Source organism: Dromiciops gliroides, chromosome 1, assembly GCF_019393635.1.
Source record: "Dromiciops gliroides isolate mDroGli1 chromosome 1, mDroGli1.pri, whole genome shotgun sequence".
In the NCBI taxonomy this organism is placed as follows: Eukaryota; Metazoa; Chordata; class Mammalia; order Microbiotheria; family Microbiotheriidae; genus Dromiciops; species Dromiciops gliroides.
Genome location: NC_057861.1, coordinates 504430298 through 504448379, shown reverse-complemented (window position 1 = coordinate 504448379; position 18082 = coordinate 504430298). Strand labels below are relative to the sequence as shown.

At 42.1% G+C, this 18082-nt stretch overlaps 1 protein-coding gene across 1 annotated transcript in view; it reads right to left on the bottom strand.

The window, feature by feature from the left end:
- DRG2 (developmentally regulated GTP binding protein 2) overlaps positions 1 to 14309 on the bottom strand; it is a 28009-nt gene extending 13700 nt beyond the window's left edge. Inside the window, exons 1-5 of the mRNA XM_043975486.1 lie at positions 14139 to 14309; positions 12308 to 12468; positions 4313 to 4402; positions 3315 to 3375; positions 1176 to 1266 (exon numbers count right to left, since the gene is read on the bottom strand). Coding sequence (XP_043831421.1) covers positions 1176 to 1266; positions 3315 to 3375; positions 4313 to 4402; positions 12308 to 12468; positions 14139 to 14202 — 467 coding nt within the window. The 5' untranslated portion in view covers positions 14203 to 14309. The remainder of the gene's footprint in view (positions 1 to 1175; positions 1267 to 3314; positions 3376 to 4312; positions 4403 to 12307; positions 12469 to 14138) is intronic.
- Positions 14310 to 18082: the final 3773 nt, after the last annotated feature.

Here is an 18082-nt window from a genome sequence, read left to right as displayed (position 1 = left end):
AATAAAGGACTGAGTGCCCTAAGGCAAGGTGGCTAAGGCCCCTATTGTATTCAAGAAGTTCCAAAGAGACACAGTATCTAGAGACTCACCGCAATGCAGTCAGGTTGTACATTTTATTTCCCTGTATTCTTAATTTTCAATAGTATCTCATAAATAAACTCTGCTTTGATTATTTAGTCAAGAGGCTTCTTAATCTTTAGCTTATCAATTTGGGAGTGGAGCAGTGTGGTGGAACTTTATAAACGGCCCACATTAAATTAAATGCAGTCATATAGCCAAATAGTCTAAAGTCCATAGATTAGTCCTCCAGTCAGATTAGCCCCCCAAATCAGGTCCAGTCAATTCAAAATATTTTTACAAGGGGCACAGGGCTATTCCATTCAAATGTCAGCACCACCTCTCCCCCATTTAAAGGAGGATAAAACTCAAGTAAAAACCATGCCCTTTTTTTCTAGAGGAGCTCAGAGTTGGTCCTTGGCAGCTAAAAGCCAGGAAAACAGACCAATTTCATGGCTGTGGGTGAAGCTGGAATCCCTTGCCAATACATGCAACCTCAAATGAGAACACCTGTAGCCCAGAGGGGTAAAGAATCAATGCAACTGTTATCTGAGGCCTGGTTTCTGCCAGTCTTCAAGCAACAGCTTGGCCACGCTGGCCAACTCTCCATAGAAAGTGAATGGAGGCCCCGTGCCAAGCTCACTGAGCCCTGGGAGAAGTTCAACTCGAGCTCCTGTTCCAAGCTCCTTGGCCAGGGCTTCCTACAACAACATCCTTCTCCAACCTTTCCTTTTCCTCTTCTGCTGTAAACAACTCTGTACTCCTGAGTGCTCGACAGTGAGGCACATGTTGGCTGGATCTTCCTCAGTTTCCACTCCTGTACAATTATGTCATTGATCCAATCCAAGTGGAAAGGCAAGTTACCAACTGACAACTGAGAGCTAACCCTCCTGCTGACGAGGCATCCAAGACACCAGCTGGTCTACAGAAGGGTTAGCAGCAAGGGAAGGCTCTTCTGGCCAGACTTCCTTGAGGGGTGACATACAGCACAGCTGCTACTCAAAGTTGGAGAACTACTCAGCACATAAGCAGGCACCAGCAGGCAGCAGCACGACTTGGTGCCAAGCTGCTGTGGCCTTACCCAAACGCAGCCCATTCCCTCCCTCCCACACACTGACCTCTGCACTTCTCCCTTGGTGGCGTCCAGCATCATGATGACAACATCGGCCGTCCTAGCCACAGCAATCACCTGTCGGCCTCTGCCTTTCCCTGGGAGAAGCAGAACATGGAGTTATGTTCATCCCTTTTCCTAAAGGAGGGTGTCGGAGGTCATCCAACAACCTCGCCGCCTTTATCACTTGCAGCAGTGGATCCCTGCGGAGGCATATTGACTCCAAACCACAAATTAACATTTTGTGGTACTGTATTTGTCTTGATTCTGTCAAACACTTCCCAACTATATTTAATCTGGTTTGGGCCACACTCAGAAGTTTTGCAGGCTGGCGGCAAGTTTGACACCTGATCTACACAGTTGTTCTAGGGACACATTCAGAGAATCAGAGAATCTCAGAGTTGAAAGAGACTTTACAGAGGTATTGAGGCTCCCCAACATAACAGCTGGGGAATGGGGTTTTCATCAGGATATCGTGTGTGTGTGTGTGTGTGTGTGTACACACACACACATATTTGGGGGGGGGGGGTAATTGGGGTTAAGTGATTTGCCCAGGGTCACACAGCCAGTAAGTTTCAAGTGTCTGAGGGCAGATTTGAACTCGGGAACTCCTGACTTCAGGACCAGTAATCTATCCACTGCGCCACCTAGCTGCCCCAGGACATCAAATATTAAAAGTTGTAGGTAGACCTAGAAAGTAGAGGGTAAAAGGGGAAGAGAGAGACATACTAGCCAGTCTGGAAGCCAGAGTCAGTGATGGCTTAGTGCACACACAAAGTCCATCAAGCCTGACTGTACCATGGACTGCATTTTCTTTTTTCTATTCTTAAATCATTTTTATTTATTTAATGAAATATTCCCAATTACATGTAAAAATATTTTTTAAATAATCATTAAATTTTTGAGCTCCTAATTCTCTTCTTCTCTCCCCTGGAAGAACTGCTCCTTGAGCAATTTGACATCAATTATATATGTGAAGCATGGAATTTTTTTTTTAAATATTTTTAGTGAAACTTTATTTTAGACCTGATGTCTGAAAATTAGTCACAGAAGAAAAATGAGACAGGTGCTTATTTTTTGAATAATGTTATTTTTTGTCCTACTCAATTTTTTTAAAGATCCATTTTATATCCCAGAGTACCTTTTTCAGAGATCTACATGAGAGCGAGGCACAATTTTTTTTTTGGTATTCTCTCTGTCCTACTCAGGTGTATAAAATCTGGCTTTGCCTCATTTAAATCTGGCAGTTTATGAAATAGGGTTAGTGATTGGAGTAATTTTTCTACCTTTTAAGCAGTATGAAAACAATGATAACATATAATATTCAATAGTCCTTTAAGGTTTAGTTTAAATCTGACCTGAGACACTTATATAGTGCATGACCCTGAGCAAGATGGACTATACATTTCTAACTGAAGGGGAACTTTTAATTGGTAATCCTTTCTACCAGAGGGAACACTCAGATGGCTTACATCTAAAGGAGCAGCTCTGATAAATAAACAGGGTTTTGTTGTTGTTGTTGTTGTTGTTTTTCTGAGGCAATGAGGGTCAAGTGACTTGCCCAAGATCACACAGCTAGTTAAGTGTCAAGTGTCTGAGGCTGGATTTCAACTCAGGTCCTTCTGAATCCAGGACCGGTGCTTTATCCACTACTTCACCACCTAGCTGCCCCTAAACAGGTATTTTCTGAGAGAAGTACATCTCTGCTAAAAACATTACCTGGAGAAGATAATGGGAACATAATGCATTAAGTCTACCCTTTTCCCATCTCTGCAATCTAATCTTAGTAACTGCAAGGACATAATATACTGGAATTAAAGAATGACATCATAGCTTATGGTATTTGATAATAACTATCATGAAGAACTATTCTCCAGAGCTGCACCACCATTAATGGGTCCAAATTTTCTTACAACACTAATGAATTTCCAACATCTCAGACCTAGGTCATAACTACTAACCAACTTTGGTGAATAGCACAAAAATGGAGAAAGAGAGGCACTGAATGGCAATCTCATCAATTTCCCCACCCCCTCCAAAGCTACTGTGAGAAAGAGCCTGGCCTGGGCACTTCTACTCCCCTTCTTGACCTTTACCACGCACCTGCCTCAGTGACCACAAATAAGAATTGCATCAATTTTCCTACCTTGTGCAGCGCCTTCAATGATTCCAGGAAGATCTAAGAGCTGAATATTGGCTCCTTTGTACTAGGGCAGAAGAATGAAAGGGATAAGAGGCTCTGCTTGAAAGCTTGAAAAATCCTTCCTTAATATGAACAAAGCCTTAAGTCTTAAACACAGGCCTAAAGAGCACTTAAGTATAGGGTATTCCACATAAATTTCCCAAAATGCTTCTGCAGGTTCAGAACGTGCTCAATAGAAGCTTTTAGAATTTCATATTGTTGAAAGTTTAGTGTTGCTATTTCAAGGACCAAACCCTATCGATCCCAATCCCAGGCTGAGAAGTACTTTATTTATAGACTCTCTTTGAAAAGCTAGTCTAGTATGGGCATAAAAAGAAAAGTGTTCCAAAGCTTCCAACTTGGGACAAGAGGTCTCTAGTTCGATTTTACACTCATTTAAAGGTCGCCACACATGCTAACATCTTTTTACAGTCATGTCTTCATGGGAGAGTCAAGACATGATGATGGTGGTGGTGGTGACGGTGATGATGATAGCTAACATGTATATAGCAACTCCTATGTGCCTGGCATTGTGCTCCCCATATCGCGTGGAATAAACAGGTGATTTGGACAGACTGCAATACAGGCTGAGGATCTAAAATACTTTTTGAAAAACTTTTTCATAAAAAAACCACATTTTTACTGGGACTAATTGAGATCTACTAGAGATGGGGGAAGAGTGCTCTTATTACTCTGCCAGACCTCCGTGCAATGAGTTAGAATTCCTAGAAGCAGTGAGGGCAAGTAGTCTCTTGGAGCTGTATTCTAAAACTTTAACCCAGTACTCATACAGGCCACAGAAGCTACTAGAAACTCCATAAGGCCTCAAAATTACAGGGCAAGGCAACTTCAAGACAACTAAGCCCAACCTCAACAAAAGGACAAATGCTAGACTAGCAAATGCATACCCACACACTCTCCTTTTTTTGCCCCCTCCCTTCCCCACCAGAATTCAGACTTACTTCGATGACACCTGGGATACATGTCAGAGTGGTGAATTCATAGGATGCAGCTTCACTGGCAGTAGATGTCATTAAACTCAGGAAGGTAGACTGAAAAGATGAGAGCATCCCATTCAGAAGATAAAATCTCCAACTCCCACACTTTCAATCCCTCTATGTTTATTGGCCAACAGCCTCAAAAGTAAAAAAAACACCCTGCTACAAAGTAGACTGAAGAAGGGGGGGTGGGGGAGAGGCAGGAAGGTAAGGAAGGAAAGTGCAGAGAGTGAAGGACAGGAGGAAAGTAAAACTATAATTTCACTCATTTGACCCCAAGTGATAACACACCCACGTGAAATTCATCATCCCATTTTCTGACTTTTTAAGAGAAGAAAATTGTAACTCGGAAGTCACAATTCCCCTTTCCTTCCCCCACACCCACTTTAAAAATAATTTCACAGTCACTGTTGAAGGCAAAGCCAGACACACTAATGCACTATTGGTGGAGCTATGAATTAATCAGTCCAACCATTCTGGAAAGCAATTGATAATTATGCTAATAACATGACAAAAATGCCCATACTCTTTGACCCAGAGATTCCACTAATAGGAATATACCCCAAGGAGATCAATGATAAACAACTTATATACAAAAATATTTAAAGTAGCACTTTTTGCAGTAGCAAATAACAAACCAAAACAGATGTCCATCAATTGGAGAACAGTAAACAGATTGTGGTACATGCAGTAATAAAGTAATATTCTTGCACTATAAGGAACAATGAATATGATGAATATAGAGAAACACTACTACTATAAAGTGAAGTAAGTATGGACTAACAAAAATGTAAATGAAAAGGAAAAAACTAAATAATCAAAAGTGAATACTATGAAATTCAAAGAAGAGATAAGAAAAAGCACCTCCTCACCTTCTTGGCAGGGGAGAGGGAAAAGCTGGAATAGAGGGCTATAGTACAGAACACTGTACATAATGTCACACTTTTTTGAAGTATTGTTTAGTTTTGCTTTATTTTTTCCACCTAATTTTTATTCTTTATCATAAGGGATGGCAATCTGGGAAGGGGAAGGCCTACAGTAGGAAATAAAGGTAATGTAAAAAAAAGACAGCAACAAAATACTTAACATAACTCCAGTGTATTGTTCTTTCATATGCATTTTGTTATTAATTCATCAAATTCTATTAAGGACCATTTGTATTTTAGTAGGAAACGCATTCATCTATGAATTAAGTATCGTAAATATATTGCTATATGTAGCTCAATCATTCCATTTACATGGGATTATGACTTCAGTTTTCCTTTACTTCTGTTAAAATTGTTTTACAATTCTCTTTATATTAAATTCCACAAACATTTATGATGCCCTTGCAAGGTGCTATACTAGAACAATGACAACAAAATAATTACTGGCCTTTAGGATCTGGGGGGACACAACTTGGCCACAGCCAACACCTAGTGGGGAGAAGGAAGAACATTCCAAGCATGGGAGATGATGTTATGTGTATATGTAAAGGCAGGAGAGAGAATGTCATGTTTGGGGAACAACTAATAGTGCATTTTAGTGGGAAAACAGGCTGCCCAAAAGGAAGTAACATGAGCCAACAAACGAAAGATAGGCTGGGCCAGATTGTGTGGCCCTTAAATGCCGAGTTACAAAGTTGCATTTTATCATAGAGTCAATGCAGAATTTTTGACTAGGAGAGTAAAATGACCAGACCAGTGCCTTAGGAAGATTACTTTGGTAGTTGCGTAGATGAAGGCCTGAATTGGAAGCAGGAGGAGGGGAGGAAGATACTTCTTTTTGCAAAGAAGATGCATATTATGCATGTGTTGGTGGGTTAATGCCTAAGTATTCCACACATTTTTTTTGTCACTGATGTCACTGACATTTGTCTTCCTGTCAATTTCTGCAGGTTTCTGTTAGTCACATGTAGAAATGCTGTTGGTTTTGGGGGGTTTATCTCATATCCTAATATTTGTTAATTTTGTTAATTATTATCCTAATTAATCTTTTTATTGAATTGATTGTACTTTCTAAGTATGCCTTCAAATTATCTGCAAAAAGTATTTTAATTTCTTTGCCAATGCTTCTTTTCTTAATTAATTTTCTTACCTTATTGCTAAAGCTAGCATTTCTAAATTCACCTCTCATTTCTAAAAAGTACTTTACATAGAAATGGTGACAGTAGACAGCGATGTCAGTTTTAACATGAATAAACATAAAATAAAACATACAGGGATATAGAAAAGGAGACTGCAATTTATTATAGAAAATTCCCTGATCAATCACAGAATTTTAGCGCTACAAGGAACCTTGGAAACCAGACTCCTCACTTAACAGATTGGGCCAATGTACTGTCATAGCCAAAGAGATCAGCTACAGTGGTCTGCAAATTACTTGGGACAGTGATTTTGATATAGTCTTATTCTGTGATAAGCAATGACCATTGTTAAGTTGTTTTACCCATGTTCAACTACTTCTCTGCCACTTCGGTGACAGATTTCATGACATCCATAAATGTTTTGCTGCTCTCTGTTGCTGTGTTTTTAATTTTATGGTTTTTAAGAATGAATCTTACTCTAAGGAAATATACAAAGGCTGTAGCTCTTAAAAAGCACATTTAAACTGAAGAAAAAACACTTGTCATAGGAAAGACAATACAAAGACAAAAGACAAAGAAAGACCCAGAAGAGAAAGTTTTTGACATCAAAGTTCTTAGAACTGTGAAATGGTTCAATACCAGAAACTAATCTGATTTTATCAGTGGACACAACATTAAAGAGACATTACAGCGGTTTGGCCACTGCACTCTAAGAACCCTGTGGGACCTTTCCATGTGAACTGAGGATGAAACTTTCCACATGTTCTGTCCCCCCCACCCTCCTTAGAATGTGAGTTCCTTGAGGGCAGGGACCAGTTTACTTTTCTATCTGTATCTCTGGCATTCAACATGGTGCTCTGTACAAAATGTTTTATTCACTCATTCATTCATATACTAAAAAATTAATTGTTCCACATTTACCAAAATTCCCAAATGGAGACAGATGACTGCAAAATAATCTTGTATTATACTATATGTCATAGGATGTTAAGAAATAAATCCAAGATACGGAGATAAACATGATTCAGTGGCCTTGGAAACTGATTAAACACTATTCAAAACCAATAGGCTTCCAAAAAACCCAAAAAACCAATGGGTTGTCATCAAAGGTAGACTTGAAAAAACTTTCTGTTCCTCAACACATGATTAATACCCAATGTGATACGTGTGGTTTCATAATGAATAATTAAAGAATGCCTGTCAAAATCTTGAACTCAATACCAAATCATCTTAAACAAGCAAATGCAGCAAAATTAGAACATGTAACACATTAGAAATTTTTTTAACTGTAAAAAGTCATAAAGTATATTGTATAAATAAAAAATTCTTGTACTTTGTTCAGCATTGTAATTGGAGTATATCATCAAAGAGGGTTGCGAAAACAAACCACCCAATATTCTGCCCTCATGATCAAAGATGACTGATGCACCTACACTTGAATTCTGTGCTCCATAAAATGGAATTAATTAAATGATCAGAAGGACAAGAGGGGTTGCCTTATGAGAGCAGACTAAAAAAGATTAGGGATTATAATCTGAAAATAGCAAGACTTGAGAAAGGTCAGACTAAAAACTACTAAAATAATGAATGGCATAGACAAGGTGACCACAGACTTTTTTTCTGCTTTTTTTGTTTTTTAAGTGAGGTAATTGGGGTTGTGACTTGCCCAGGGTCACACAGCTAGTAAGTGTTTAAGTGTCTGAGGCTGGATTTGAACTCAGGTACTCCTGACTCCAGGGCCAGTGCTCTATCCACTGCACCACCTAGCTGCTCCGACCACAGACTTTTTTTTAAACCAAATCCTAAAAACTTAGGACCATATCAAACCCTCTGATATTTGAGTGAAATAAGCTAAGGACGAATAAAATAAAATAAAAACTAATTCATATGGCAGGCAAACTTATGGGGCTTGTTACTCCAAGATACAGCAAACAAAAAATCTAAATGGATTAAGAGTGTTTAGACAAGCTAGGTGGCACAGTGGATAGAGCACCTGCCCTGGATTCAAGGACCTGAGTTCAAATCCGGCCTCAGACACTTAACACTTAGTAGCTTGTGACCCTGAGCAAGTCACTTAACCCCAATTGCCTCACCAAAAAAAAAAAAGAGTGTTTAGACAAACTGGTGAGTCCACAGCTACAAGAAAAGTTGGGGTATAGCTAACGTTTAAGGCTGAGAACACAGAATAGGTGAATGAGAGTTAGAAAGAACAGTAAAGATAAAGCCAACATCTTTGTTTTGTAAATGGGGAGACTGAGGCTCAGGGAGGTGAACTGCATAAAGTGACACTGCTAGTAAGTGGCAGAACTTAGCCTGAACCTTAAGTCTTTTAACTATGGTCAGTTCTTTCTCCCTACATTGTAGCAAACCAAACAGAGCTCTCATGTATTCCTAAACATTCTTTTGACAAAAAATTATGGTGTAACTGGACTATGGATCTGACCCAGTAAGATGGATAGGAAGTGCAAGGACCCCAGTGCTTCATACTGTAGAGAGGAATTTAGGCAACAATTAAAACTATTTTAACAATTTAGTATTGAAAATAGGGTATGTGAGGAAAGACTAAAAAAGTTTAAAGGGCCAAGAAATTACCATATTAGGAATAGTTGAAGGAACTCAAGATGTTTAGTCTAAAGAAAAGAAGATGAACAGAATCACAGCATTTCAAAGTTGGAAGGATGACTAAAGTTCAGAAAAACAACAAAAGGTGATTCAAAAATTGAGTTTGTAAAAGTCTCAGAACCCATTAACAAATTTTTGTGCATCCACCATGCACAAAAGTCTATGGGTAATATAAAGAGGTGCTAAAGACAAGAGAAAGGATGGAAAAGAATTTGTCTTTTGTCTGGAAAAGAGAAAGGTGAAAGCTGCTAAGGCTCTTCAAATATAAACAATTTTCGTGAGAAGACTGATCTGACATTGTTCACGTCTGCAAAGGGCTGACCAAGGAAAAATTAAATGAGCATTAATTAAGCACCTACTACGTGCCAGAAACTGTAGGAGGTGCTAGGAATACAAAAATAAAAACTAAGCAGCCCTTCCTCTAAAGAGGTTTACATTCAATTAGGTGAAACAGCAGAGACACGTGTAAGTAAATGGCACAAAGTAAATACAAAGCAGTTGGAGGTGGAGAGGCACAGCTAAGCAATCAGTAAAGGCCTCATGTAGCTGTGCTGCTTAAGCTGAGCTGTGAAGAAGCTAAGGATTCTTTTTTCTTTTTTTGAGCCAATCAGGGTTGAGTGACTTGCCCAGAGTCACATAGCTAGTAAGCGTCTGAGACAAGATTTGAACTCTGATCCTCCTGATTCCAGGGCCAATGCTCAATCCACTCTGCAACCTAGCTGCCCCTAAGCTAGGGATTCTTACTGGAGGGAGGGAAGAAGTAAATTCCAAGCATGGGAGAACTGCCTGTGAAAAGGCATTGAGGATGGAGATTGTCAATAGTGAAGTAGATTGGCTTTGCTGGACTATGGAGTATGTGAATCAGAGTCAGTGTCACTGGTCTGGAAAGCAGGTTGAAGTTGGATTGGAAAGGGCTTTAAAAGTCAGTCAGAGAGGCAGCTAGGTGGCATAGTGGATAGAGCATCAGCCCTGGAGTCAGGAGGACCTGAGTTCAAATCCGGCCTCAGACACTTAACACTTAACTAGCTGCGTGACTCTGGGCAAGTCACTTAACCCCAATAGCCTCACCCTAGATAAATGAATGAATGAATGAATAAATAAAGCCAATCAGAAGAGTTTTCCCCCTGAGAAAAGAGTGAGCAGCTAGAGCTTTATGAATGGGAGTAGGGAAGGAAGGGATACCATGATCAAAACTGCGTTTTGGAAGATCCACTTTGGCAGCCGTGTGAAGGATAGGTTTGGAGGGGAGAGACTTGAGGTTGGGAGACCAATTATCAATCAATCAACAAGTATTTATTAAAAGCCCAATTAATGTGACAAGCACTGTGTTGAACAGGAAGGATACTGAAAGAAAAGTGAAGGAGGAGTTTCTGCCAGAGAGAGACAGAGACTTAGAGAGAGAGAAAAAAGAGAGAATGTGTGTGTGTGGTGTGTGGTATGGGTGTGTGTGTGTGTGTGTGTGTGTGTGTGTGTGTATTACTAGCTCTGTGACCATGGCCAAGGGTCTGCCCTGTCTGCTTCAGTTTCTTCACTTTTAAAATAAGGAGAGTAACAGCACCTATCTCCCAGGGTTGTTATGAGGATAAAATGAGATGATGTCTGTAAAGCGCTGTGCAAATCTTCATGTGCTATACAAATGCTAGTTATTTTTATTGTGTATATAGAGAAGACATACAAAATTAATACAATGGGGGGTGCTGCTAGGTGGCGCAGTGGATAGAGCACCAGCCCTGGATTCAGGAGTACCTGAGTTCAAATCTGGCTTCAGACACTTGACACTTACTAGCTGCGTGACCCTGGGCAAGTCACTTAACCCCCATTGCCCCCGCAAAAATAAATAAATAAATAATTTAGCACTTATGTAATACCATCAGTCTTTAAAAAAAATTAATACAATAGTTTTGGGAATGAGGACACTAGCAGCTGTGGGAAGAGAGGAAAGCAGGAAAGGCAGAAAGAGGAACTTGGACCAAGTATTACAGGAAAACAAGGATTCCAAGAGTCATAGTTGGGGAGAAGGGAGAAAAGAGTGTCTCGGCATGGTGAGGAGTTGGTGTGAAGCCAGGGATGGGAGAGAATCATCTTATGTGGAACACCAAGTAGGTCAGCAAGGCTGGACCTTAGACTAATGGGTGAGAAGACTGGCAAGGTAGGAAGGGGAGACAAGTTGTGAAGAGCTTTAAATGCCAGAAGATTTTATAGTTGATCCTCCAAGTAATAAGGAGCTACTGCTATTTATTGAGAAGGCTGGGTGACAATGTCAGACCTTTGCCACAGGAACATCTTAGGCTGCCTTGTGGAGGATGGAGTGGGGTGGGGAAAGACTTAAAGCCAGGAGACCAATTAGAAAGTTGATGAGGGGCTGAGTCAGAGTGGTAGCTGTGTCAGTGGACAGAAGGGGATGATACTGTATACTGTATAGATACTGTAGAGGTAGAAACAAGATCTGGCGAATGACTGCACATGTGGAATAAAGAGTTACATTTGACACCAAGGTTGTAAAACTGGGCAATGAAGTAGACTAAAAGGACAGTGGTACCTTTGACAGTAATAGGCAGGTTCAAAAGCGGGGTGGGTGTGGGGGCAATGATGAACTGTTTGGGATGCCCTTGGGACAACACTGAGTTTGAGATGCCCTTGGGACAACCAGGTTGAAATTAGGATTAAAAACACACAAATGTAATTAACTTTTATGTAAACAAACCCAATATGGCTCATCTTAAGCAATCAATCAACAAGCATTTAAGCACCTGCACTGTGCCAGGCACCAGGGATACAGAAAGAAAAATGAAACAGTTGTTGTCTTCAAGGAACTTATATTCTTTCCAGGGATACAATATGTATATAAAGACATACAGACTATGTAAAAATAAATGCCCTGGTAATGGGGGGAAGGCAGGAGAGGGAAAGGGATTAGGAGCTGGGAGGATCAGGGAAGCTTCATGTAGAAGGCGGTGTTCAACCTGAGTCTTAAAAGAAGCTAAAAGGTGGAGGTGAGGAGGGATTCCAGGTATGGGGATAGTCAGTACAAAGGCAGGAAATGGAGTGCCATGAGACAGGAAATGGAGATGCCATGTGAACGAGACAGCAAGAAAGCCAACTTGGCTGGACCACAGAGTAGGGGAAGGGAAGAAATGTATAATTTTTTAGGTAAGAAAGGTAGGATTAGAGAGGGTGGAGACTTGAGGCAGGGTGACCAATTAGGATGCTATTTGATAACAGTCCAGGCAAGAGGTGATGAGGGTTGGAAGCAAATAACTTCAATCACTGACCTTACCCACAGAAGGAAAGCCAATCAGTGCCACTCGGGCATCTCCAGATTTCATCACATCGAAGCCTTCTCCTTTGGTGGAGGCAGATTTGGAGGGTTCCAAGAGCTGTGCTCTGTACTTGGCAAGTTTTGCTTTCAGCAAACCAAGATGGTACTCAGTGGCTAAACAGCACAAAACCAGACACTGAAGATCAATACCCACGTAATCAAAGATATGCAGGTAAGACATAAATGAATGTCATGAAGCATTGACTGGGAATATCTAAAGTGAATAGCCATGATGTCCAAAGCATCTCAAATGTCTTTGAGGAGCTATAATTATCTCTATGGGAATAACAGGTTCAAATAGTACCTTTTGGTTTCATCCAAAATACAAGTGAAAAGGAAAAGAACAAACCCAACTGTTAAGTACATTCTAGTTTACTCAAACAGCAGCACCAGACTCCCCACTGCAAGTGGTATTTTCTTTCAGCAAGAACTATTTAGTACCTATGCCAAAGGACCCTTCTTCCCTTTCTATCCCCAGGCCAAAAACTTCTACTGTAGATGAATGCAAAATAACTTTGGGGTAGTATCTACTCCTTCCTAAAGACTCAGGACTTCAAGCTTTTTTTTATGACCAGGTAGGCAGTACTATTATTAAACACGGGGCCAACAATCAGGGAAAACCCAAACTTTAAATGGCTCCTTTCCTTTATCAGAAAATCTAAACTCCTCCACTTGCTTGACAAGGTCTTTGATAACCCGGCCTTAAACTTAAAATCTGGCCTGAACCTTATTTACCACATCTTCCCTCTCCTCTCACAGGGATGGCATCCTCACTGTCCACACTGGAAAAGCTGATCAGAACCATTCTCTCAAACAGGTCAAGCTCATTCTTGCCTCTATGCTTTCTCTCACTTCTCAGATATACTTCTGAGGAGGTGTCACCTCCTACAGGGAACCTTTTTGACTGTTATTAATTCTGTTTGGTCTGTCATTCTACTTACAAACTACCACAGGTTCATTCAATGTTGTTTCGTGTGGATTATTATTATTATTATTATTATTTTTGTCTCCACTGGCTAAGCTCCTCCAGGGTGGGGAACACATCTTATATTTCAGTGCTTCTCACTCTTGCAAAGTAGAATAGCCTATTATATGTGGCAGGGTGAATGTCTGCTGAATGATTAATTGGGGATGGGGTAGGATATTATACACTTCTACCCTCTAATTCCTCCTAAGATTATAGATTTAGAGTTGGAAGGGCCTTTGAGCCACCATCCAGCCCAATTCTGTCTGTCTGTCTCTCTTACAGATGAGGACCCTGAAGCCTCAAGGAAAAGTGACTTGCCCAAGGTCACACGAATGTTGGACGTCATTTAGTCCAATTTTACAGGGGAGGAAACTGAGGACAGGAGAGATGATACCAAGGTCACAATGGTAATAAGTGACAAGTCCGGGATTTGATATTATTAGGTCCTGTGACTCTAAATTCAACACTCTTTCCCACAAAGTAAACAGCTGAGGCGGGATTTGAACCCAAGTCCTCGGGCCTCCAATCATCCCGTGCTCTTTTCGCCGGCACCCACTGGTTCTGCGGATCCCATCTTTCCCATAAGGCGCCCCCGTATTCAAAGAATCCGGAGTGTCCGTGGGGACCTCGAAGCCGAGAGAGTCGGGGGCCGCACCCGCCCCTCCCCGCCCCCAGTCACCTCGGCCCGGCCGCGCTCCTCCCGTACCGCCCCGCCCATTTCACAGATTGGGAAACCGAGTCAAGCGGGGAGCCACAAGCCTGCAGCACAGGGGCGGGAGGCAGGGGGTGTCCCGCGATCCCCAGGCCCGACGCTCACCCTTGTTTTTCTGGGTGCGGGCGATCTCCTTCTCGATCTCCGAGATCTTCTCCAGGATGCCCATGGCGGCGGCGGCGGCGGCGACTGCAGAGGCAGGGGCAACAAGCGACGATGGCAAAGGAAAGGCTGCAAGTGAGCGCCGGATGCCGGCGGCCGGAAGCCAACCCCAAAGAACTCCCCCCACGCCCCGCCCTCTCCGCACACGCCACCGCCTCTCCGGGTGCTCCCGGCAGCGGCGCTCGGGCAGCCGACGCACAGCGCCACACCCTGCATTCCGGGTTCCGGCCTCTGGGAGTGTCCCGGGCCGGCCTGCAGGAGATATATATAGGCCTCCCTCACCTTCTTTCCCAGGAACTCTGCGGGAGGCCCGTTAAGGCCGACGCCTTCCCCGGGCTCCCCTTCGGGCTTTCCCAGCCTTCCTTACGAAAAGCCCCGACCTCCAAAGCGAGGTCCGCCGACCCTCTCGTCTTACACGGGAGAAAATTGAGGCCCGGAGAGGGGACGCACAAAGGGCACAGTGCTTGTAGCTTGGGCTTTGAATGTTGGCTCCAGCACAGGCAGCCACGTGTCGCCCTGCAGAGAGTACTGGATTTGGGAAGGAGGAGGCCTGAGTTCGAATCCTGTTCGAGGCATTTTTCTGATCCTAGGCATCTTGGTGGTGCGGGGTTAAAGTGCTGTGAGTTAGAGTCAGGAAGACCTCAGTTCGAATCTTCCTCAGACGATGTCCTAACTGTGTGACCCTGGGCAGGTCAACCTTTCTCCTCAGTTTCCCCATCTTAAAAAATGAGGATAATAATAGCACCTACCTCGTAGGATTGGTGTAAGGTCTAAATGAGATAACATTAAAGGGTTTACAAACCTTAAGATGCTGTCCAAAAGTTAGGTATTGTTATTTTCCTTATTTCATCCTCATTTTTTTCCTTTGTAAAATGGGGTTAAGTACTTGAAATCGACCTCACCGAGTAGGGTGGTTGTGAGGAAGCTGTTGTGTCAAGTCATCAAAAAGCATTTATTAATCCCTTACTGTGTGCCAAACACTAGGGTGGTGACAGCACGCAAGCTACTGGACCACTAAAATAATCAGAGAAATGCCCGGAACAGGATTTGAACCCAGGACTCCCTGACTTCCAAGTCCAGCATTCTGTGCCTCGTGCCACGTAGCTGCCTAGGCTCCAGCCAAAATTCAAAGCCCTGTCTCCAAGAAAGAAAAAAGAGGAGGGGGGGGGGGCGGTCCTACCTTAAGGAGCTCACTTTCTTGTGGGTGAAACAACATGTAAATAACTAGATTGAAGATCCATACAGAATAGATGAGAGGTAATCTCAGAGGGGAAGGCTCTAGTAGGGGGGAAGGAAGGAGAATTTCCTAAAGGAAGTGAGATTTGAGTTAAGACTTAAAGCCAGGAAGATTAAGAGTGGAGTGGGGGTGGGGGGGGGGCGGGGAGGGGGGCAGCTAGATGGCAGTGGATAGAGCACCGGCCCCGGAGTCAGGAGGACCTGAGTTCAAATCCGACCTCAGACACTTAACACTTAACACTTACTGGCTGTGTGACCCTGGGCAAGTCACTTAACCCCAATTGCCTCACCAAAAAAAAAAGAGGGGCTGGGCGACATTTCAGTCATGGGACACAGCTAGGGCAAAGACAGAGAGATGGGAGATGGAGTATAGTCCTCTACCAAACTGTCAAGTAGGCCAATACTTAGAACCTAGATCTTTAGTTACATTTCCATTCAAACTTCCCTGTGTCTAATATCTTCCTTGGAGAAGGAAATGGCAAACCGCTCTAGTATCCATGCTAGGAAAACTCCATGGACAGCACTGGCAGTGTGCTAGATGGTCCATGGAATCCTGGATAACAGTAATACTTTGAATGCTTTGTAGGAAGAGGAAAATGCCAAAGAAACTATTGACTTCACCTTTCCCCACCCCTACTTAGGCCTGTCCCTGGCTCTGGAGGATGTAAAATCATAGAATATTTATTAGACGTGCAGGAGGCAGCTAGGTGGTACAGTGGAAAAAGCACCGGCCCTGGATTCAGGAGTACCTGAGTTCAAATCTGGCCCCAGACACTTGACACTAGCTGTGTGACCCTGGGCAAGTCACTTAACCCCCACTGCCCCCCCCCCCAAAAAAGTGCAAAGAACCTAAAAAATGATCTAGTTCAACTTGTCTTTATTTTTCAGATGTGGACACAGGATTAGAGGAATTAAATTACTTATCCAAGGTCAACCACGCCAGCTGATGTGGTGTTTTGAGCCTAAAGTGCAGGTTTCCTGACTTTCTTGCTCCTTAGTTAGTCAGCCACCCAGATGTTAACACACAGTCTCATATGTCAAGTATTCTACAAATTAAAATCTGCTCCCCCCCCAAAAAAAACCCCACCTGTCAATAATTTTCCCTTTACAGGATTCCCAAGAGTCCTCCAAAGCGAGGTCTCCTTTGCAATCTGTTATATTAGGAGGACTCCTTGAGAGATGCCCCAGAGCAGGTTCCAAAGAGGCAGTATTTAAGAAGGGATTTTGATAAAAAATAATAAGGATGAAAGCTGGATGTTGTGAAGAAGTAGGGCTCACTGTGTCCCCTCTATAAACAATTTTTACTCTATATCTGGACCATGCATATCCATACTTATCTATTCTTTGCATGGAGTGACACAAATTTCTACACAAGGTCTTTCCTTACTTCCTAATTATATAGGCAGCATAGAATAGCAGAAAAGCCCCCCCAAAATGTATTGGGGAAATAGTTAACAAAATAAATAAAAAGTAATAAAGCATAATAAAAACAAGGGGGCAGCTAGGTGGCACAGTGCATAAAGCACTGGCCCTGGATTCAGAAGGACCTGAGTTCAAGTCCAACCTCAGACACTTGACACTTACTAAGCTGTGTGATCCTGGGCAAGTCACTTAACCCTCACTGCCCCACCAAAAAAGAAAAATGCAAAACACTGCTGGATTTCAGGAATACAGAGATGAACAATTCCATAGGCCTTGAGGAGTTTGCATTTCAGAACGAATGGAATCTGAATACAAATCAAAGCATATTTTTTCACTTTATTTTTCTTGTTTGCTTGGGTTTGGGGTTTTTGTGGGGGGCGGGGTTAGAGTTTTCTTTTACAACATGACTAATATGGAAATATATCAAATTGCTTGTCTTCTCAATGAGATGGGAGGGGAAAGAAGAAGGGAGGGAGAGAATTTGGAAATAATTTTTTTTAAAGAGTTAAAAATTTTACATGTAATTGGGGAAAATAAAATATTAAATAATCAAGGAGTTTACATTTCTATAGGAGGGGACAGATAAGTATAAAATGATATAGAATGTGATGGGGCAAAAGATTTGGGCAAAGTAGTCTAGGAAAAATGAGGAAGTAGAATTCATTTTTAGCTGGGAGTATCAGGGAAGGCTTCATGAAGAGTGGCACTTGAGCTAGACCTTAAAGAAAAAAAATTATTTCAATAGGTAGAGAATGAAGTCCAGGACTGCAATCCAGGGATGAGATGAGCCTGCTTGAGTCTGGAGAGGCAGGAAAATATGTAAATTGATTAGCCTAGTCTTCGTGGAATGTAGAGTATAGGAAGGAAATCAATATGAAATAAAAGTAGGCTGGAACAAGATTGGGGTAAAAACTGTGTGCTAGTCTAATTTTATTTCATCCTATCAGATTTTGAGCAGGGCCCATCTGTAGGTTAGAAAGATGGTTTTGATAGTATGATGCATTCCTGGTAGAGGGGAGCTTGGAGGGTAGAGGGTAGAGGGTAGAGCAGTTTGCAGTCCATTATATTAGGTAAAGCAAAGATTGTGATGGCCTGACTTTAGGTGGTGGCTTCCATATGAGTGAAGGAAATGGAGAAATCCCAGAAATGCCTAGAACAAAAATCAATAATAGCATTTGGGGGAGGAGGGAAGAAGCAAAGAAAACCTAACCATTTATCCTGGGTGTCTA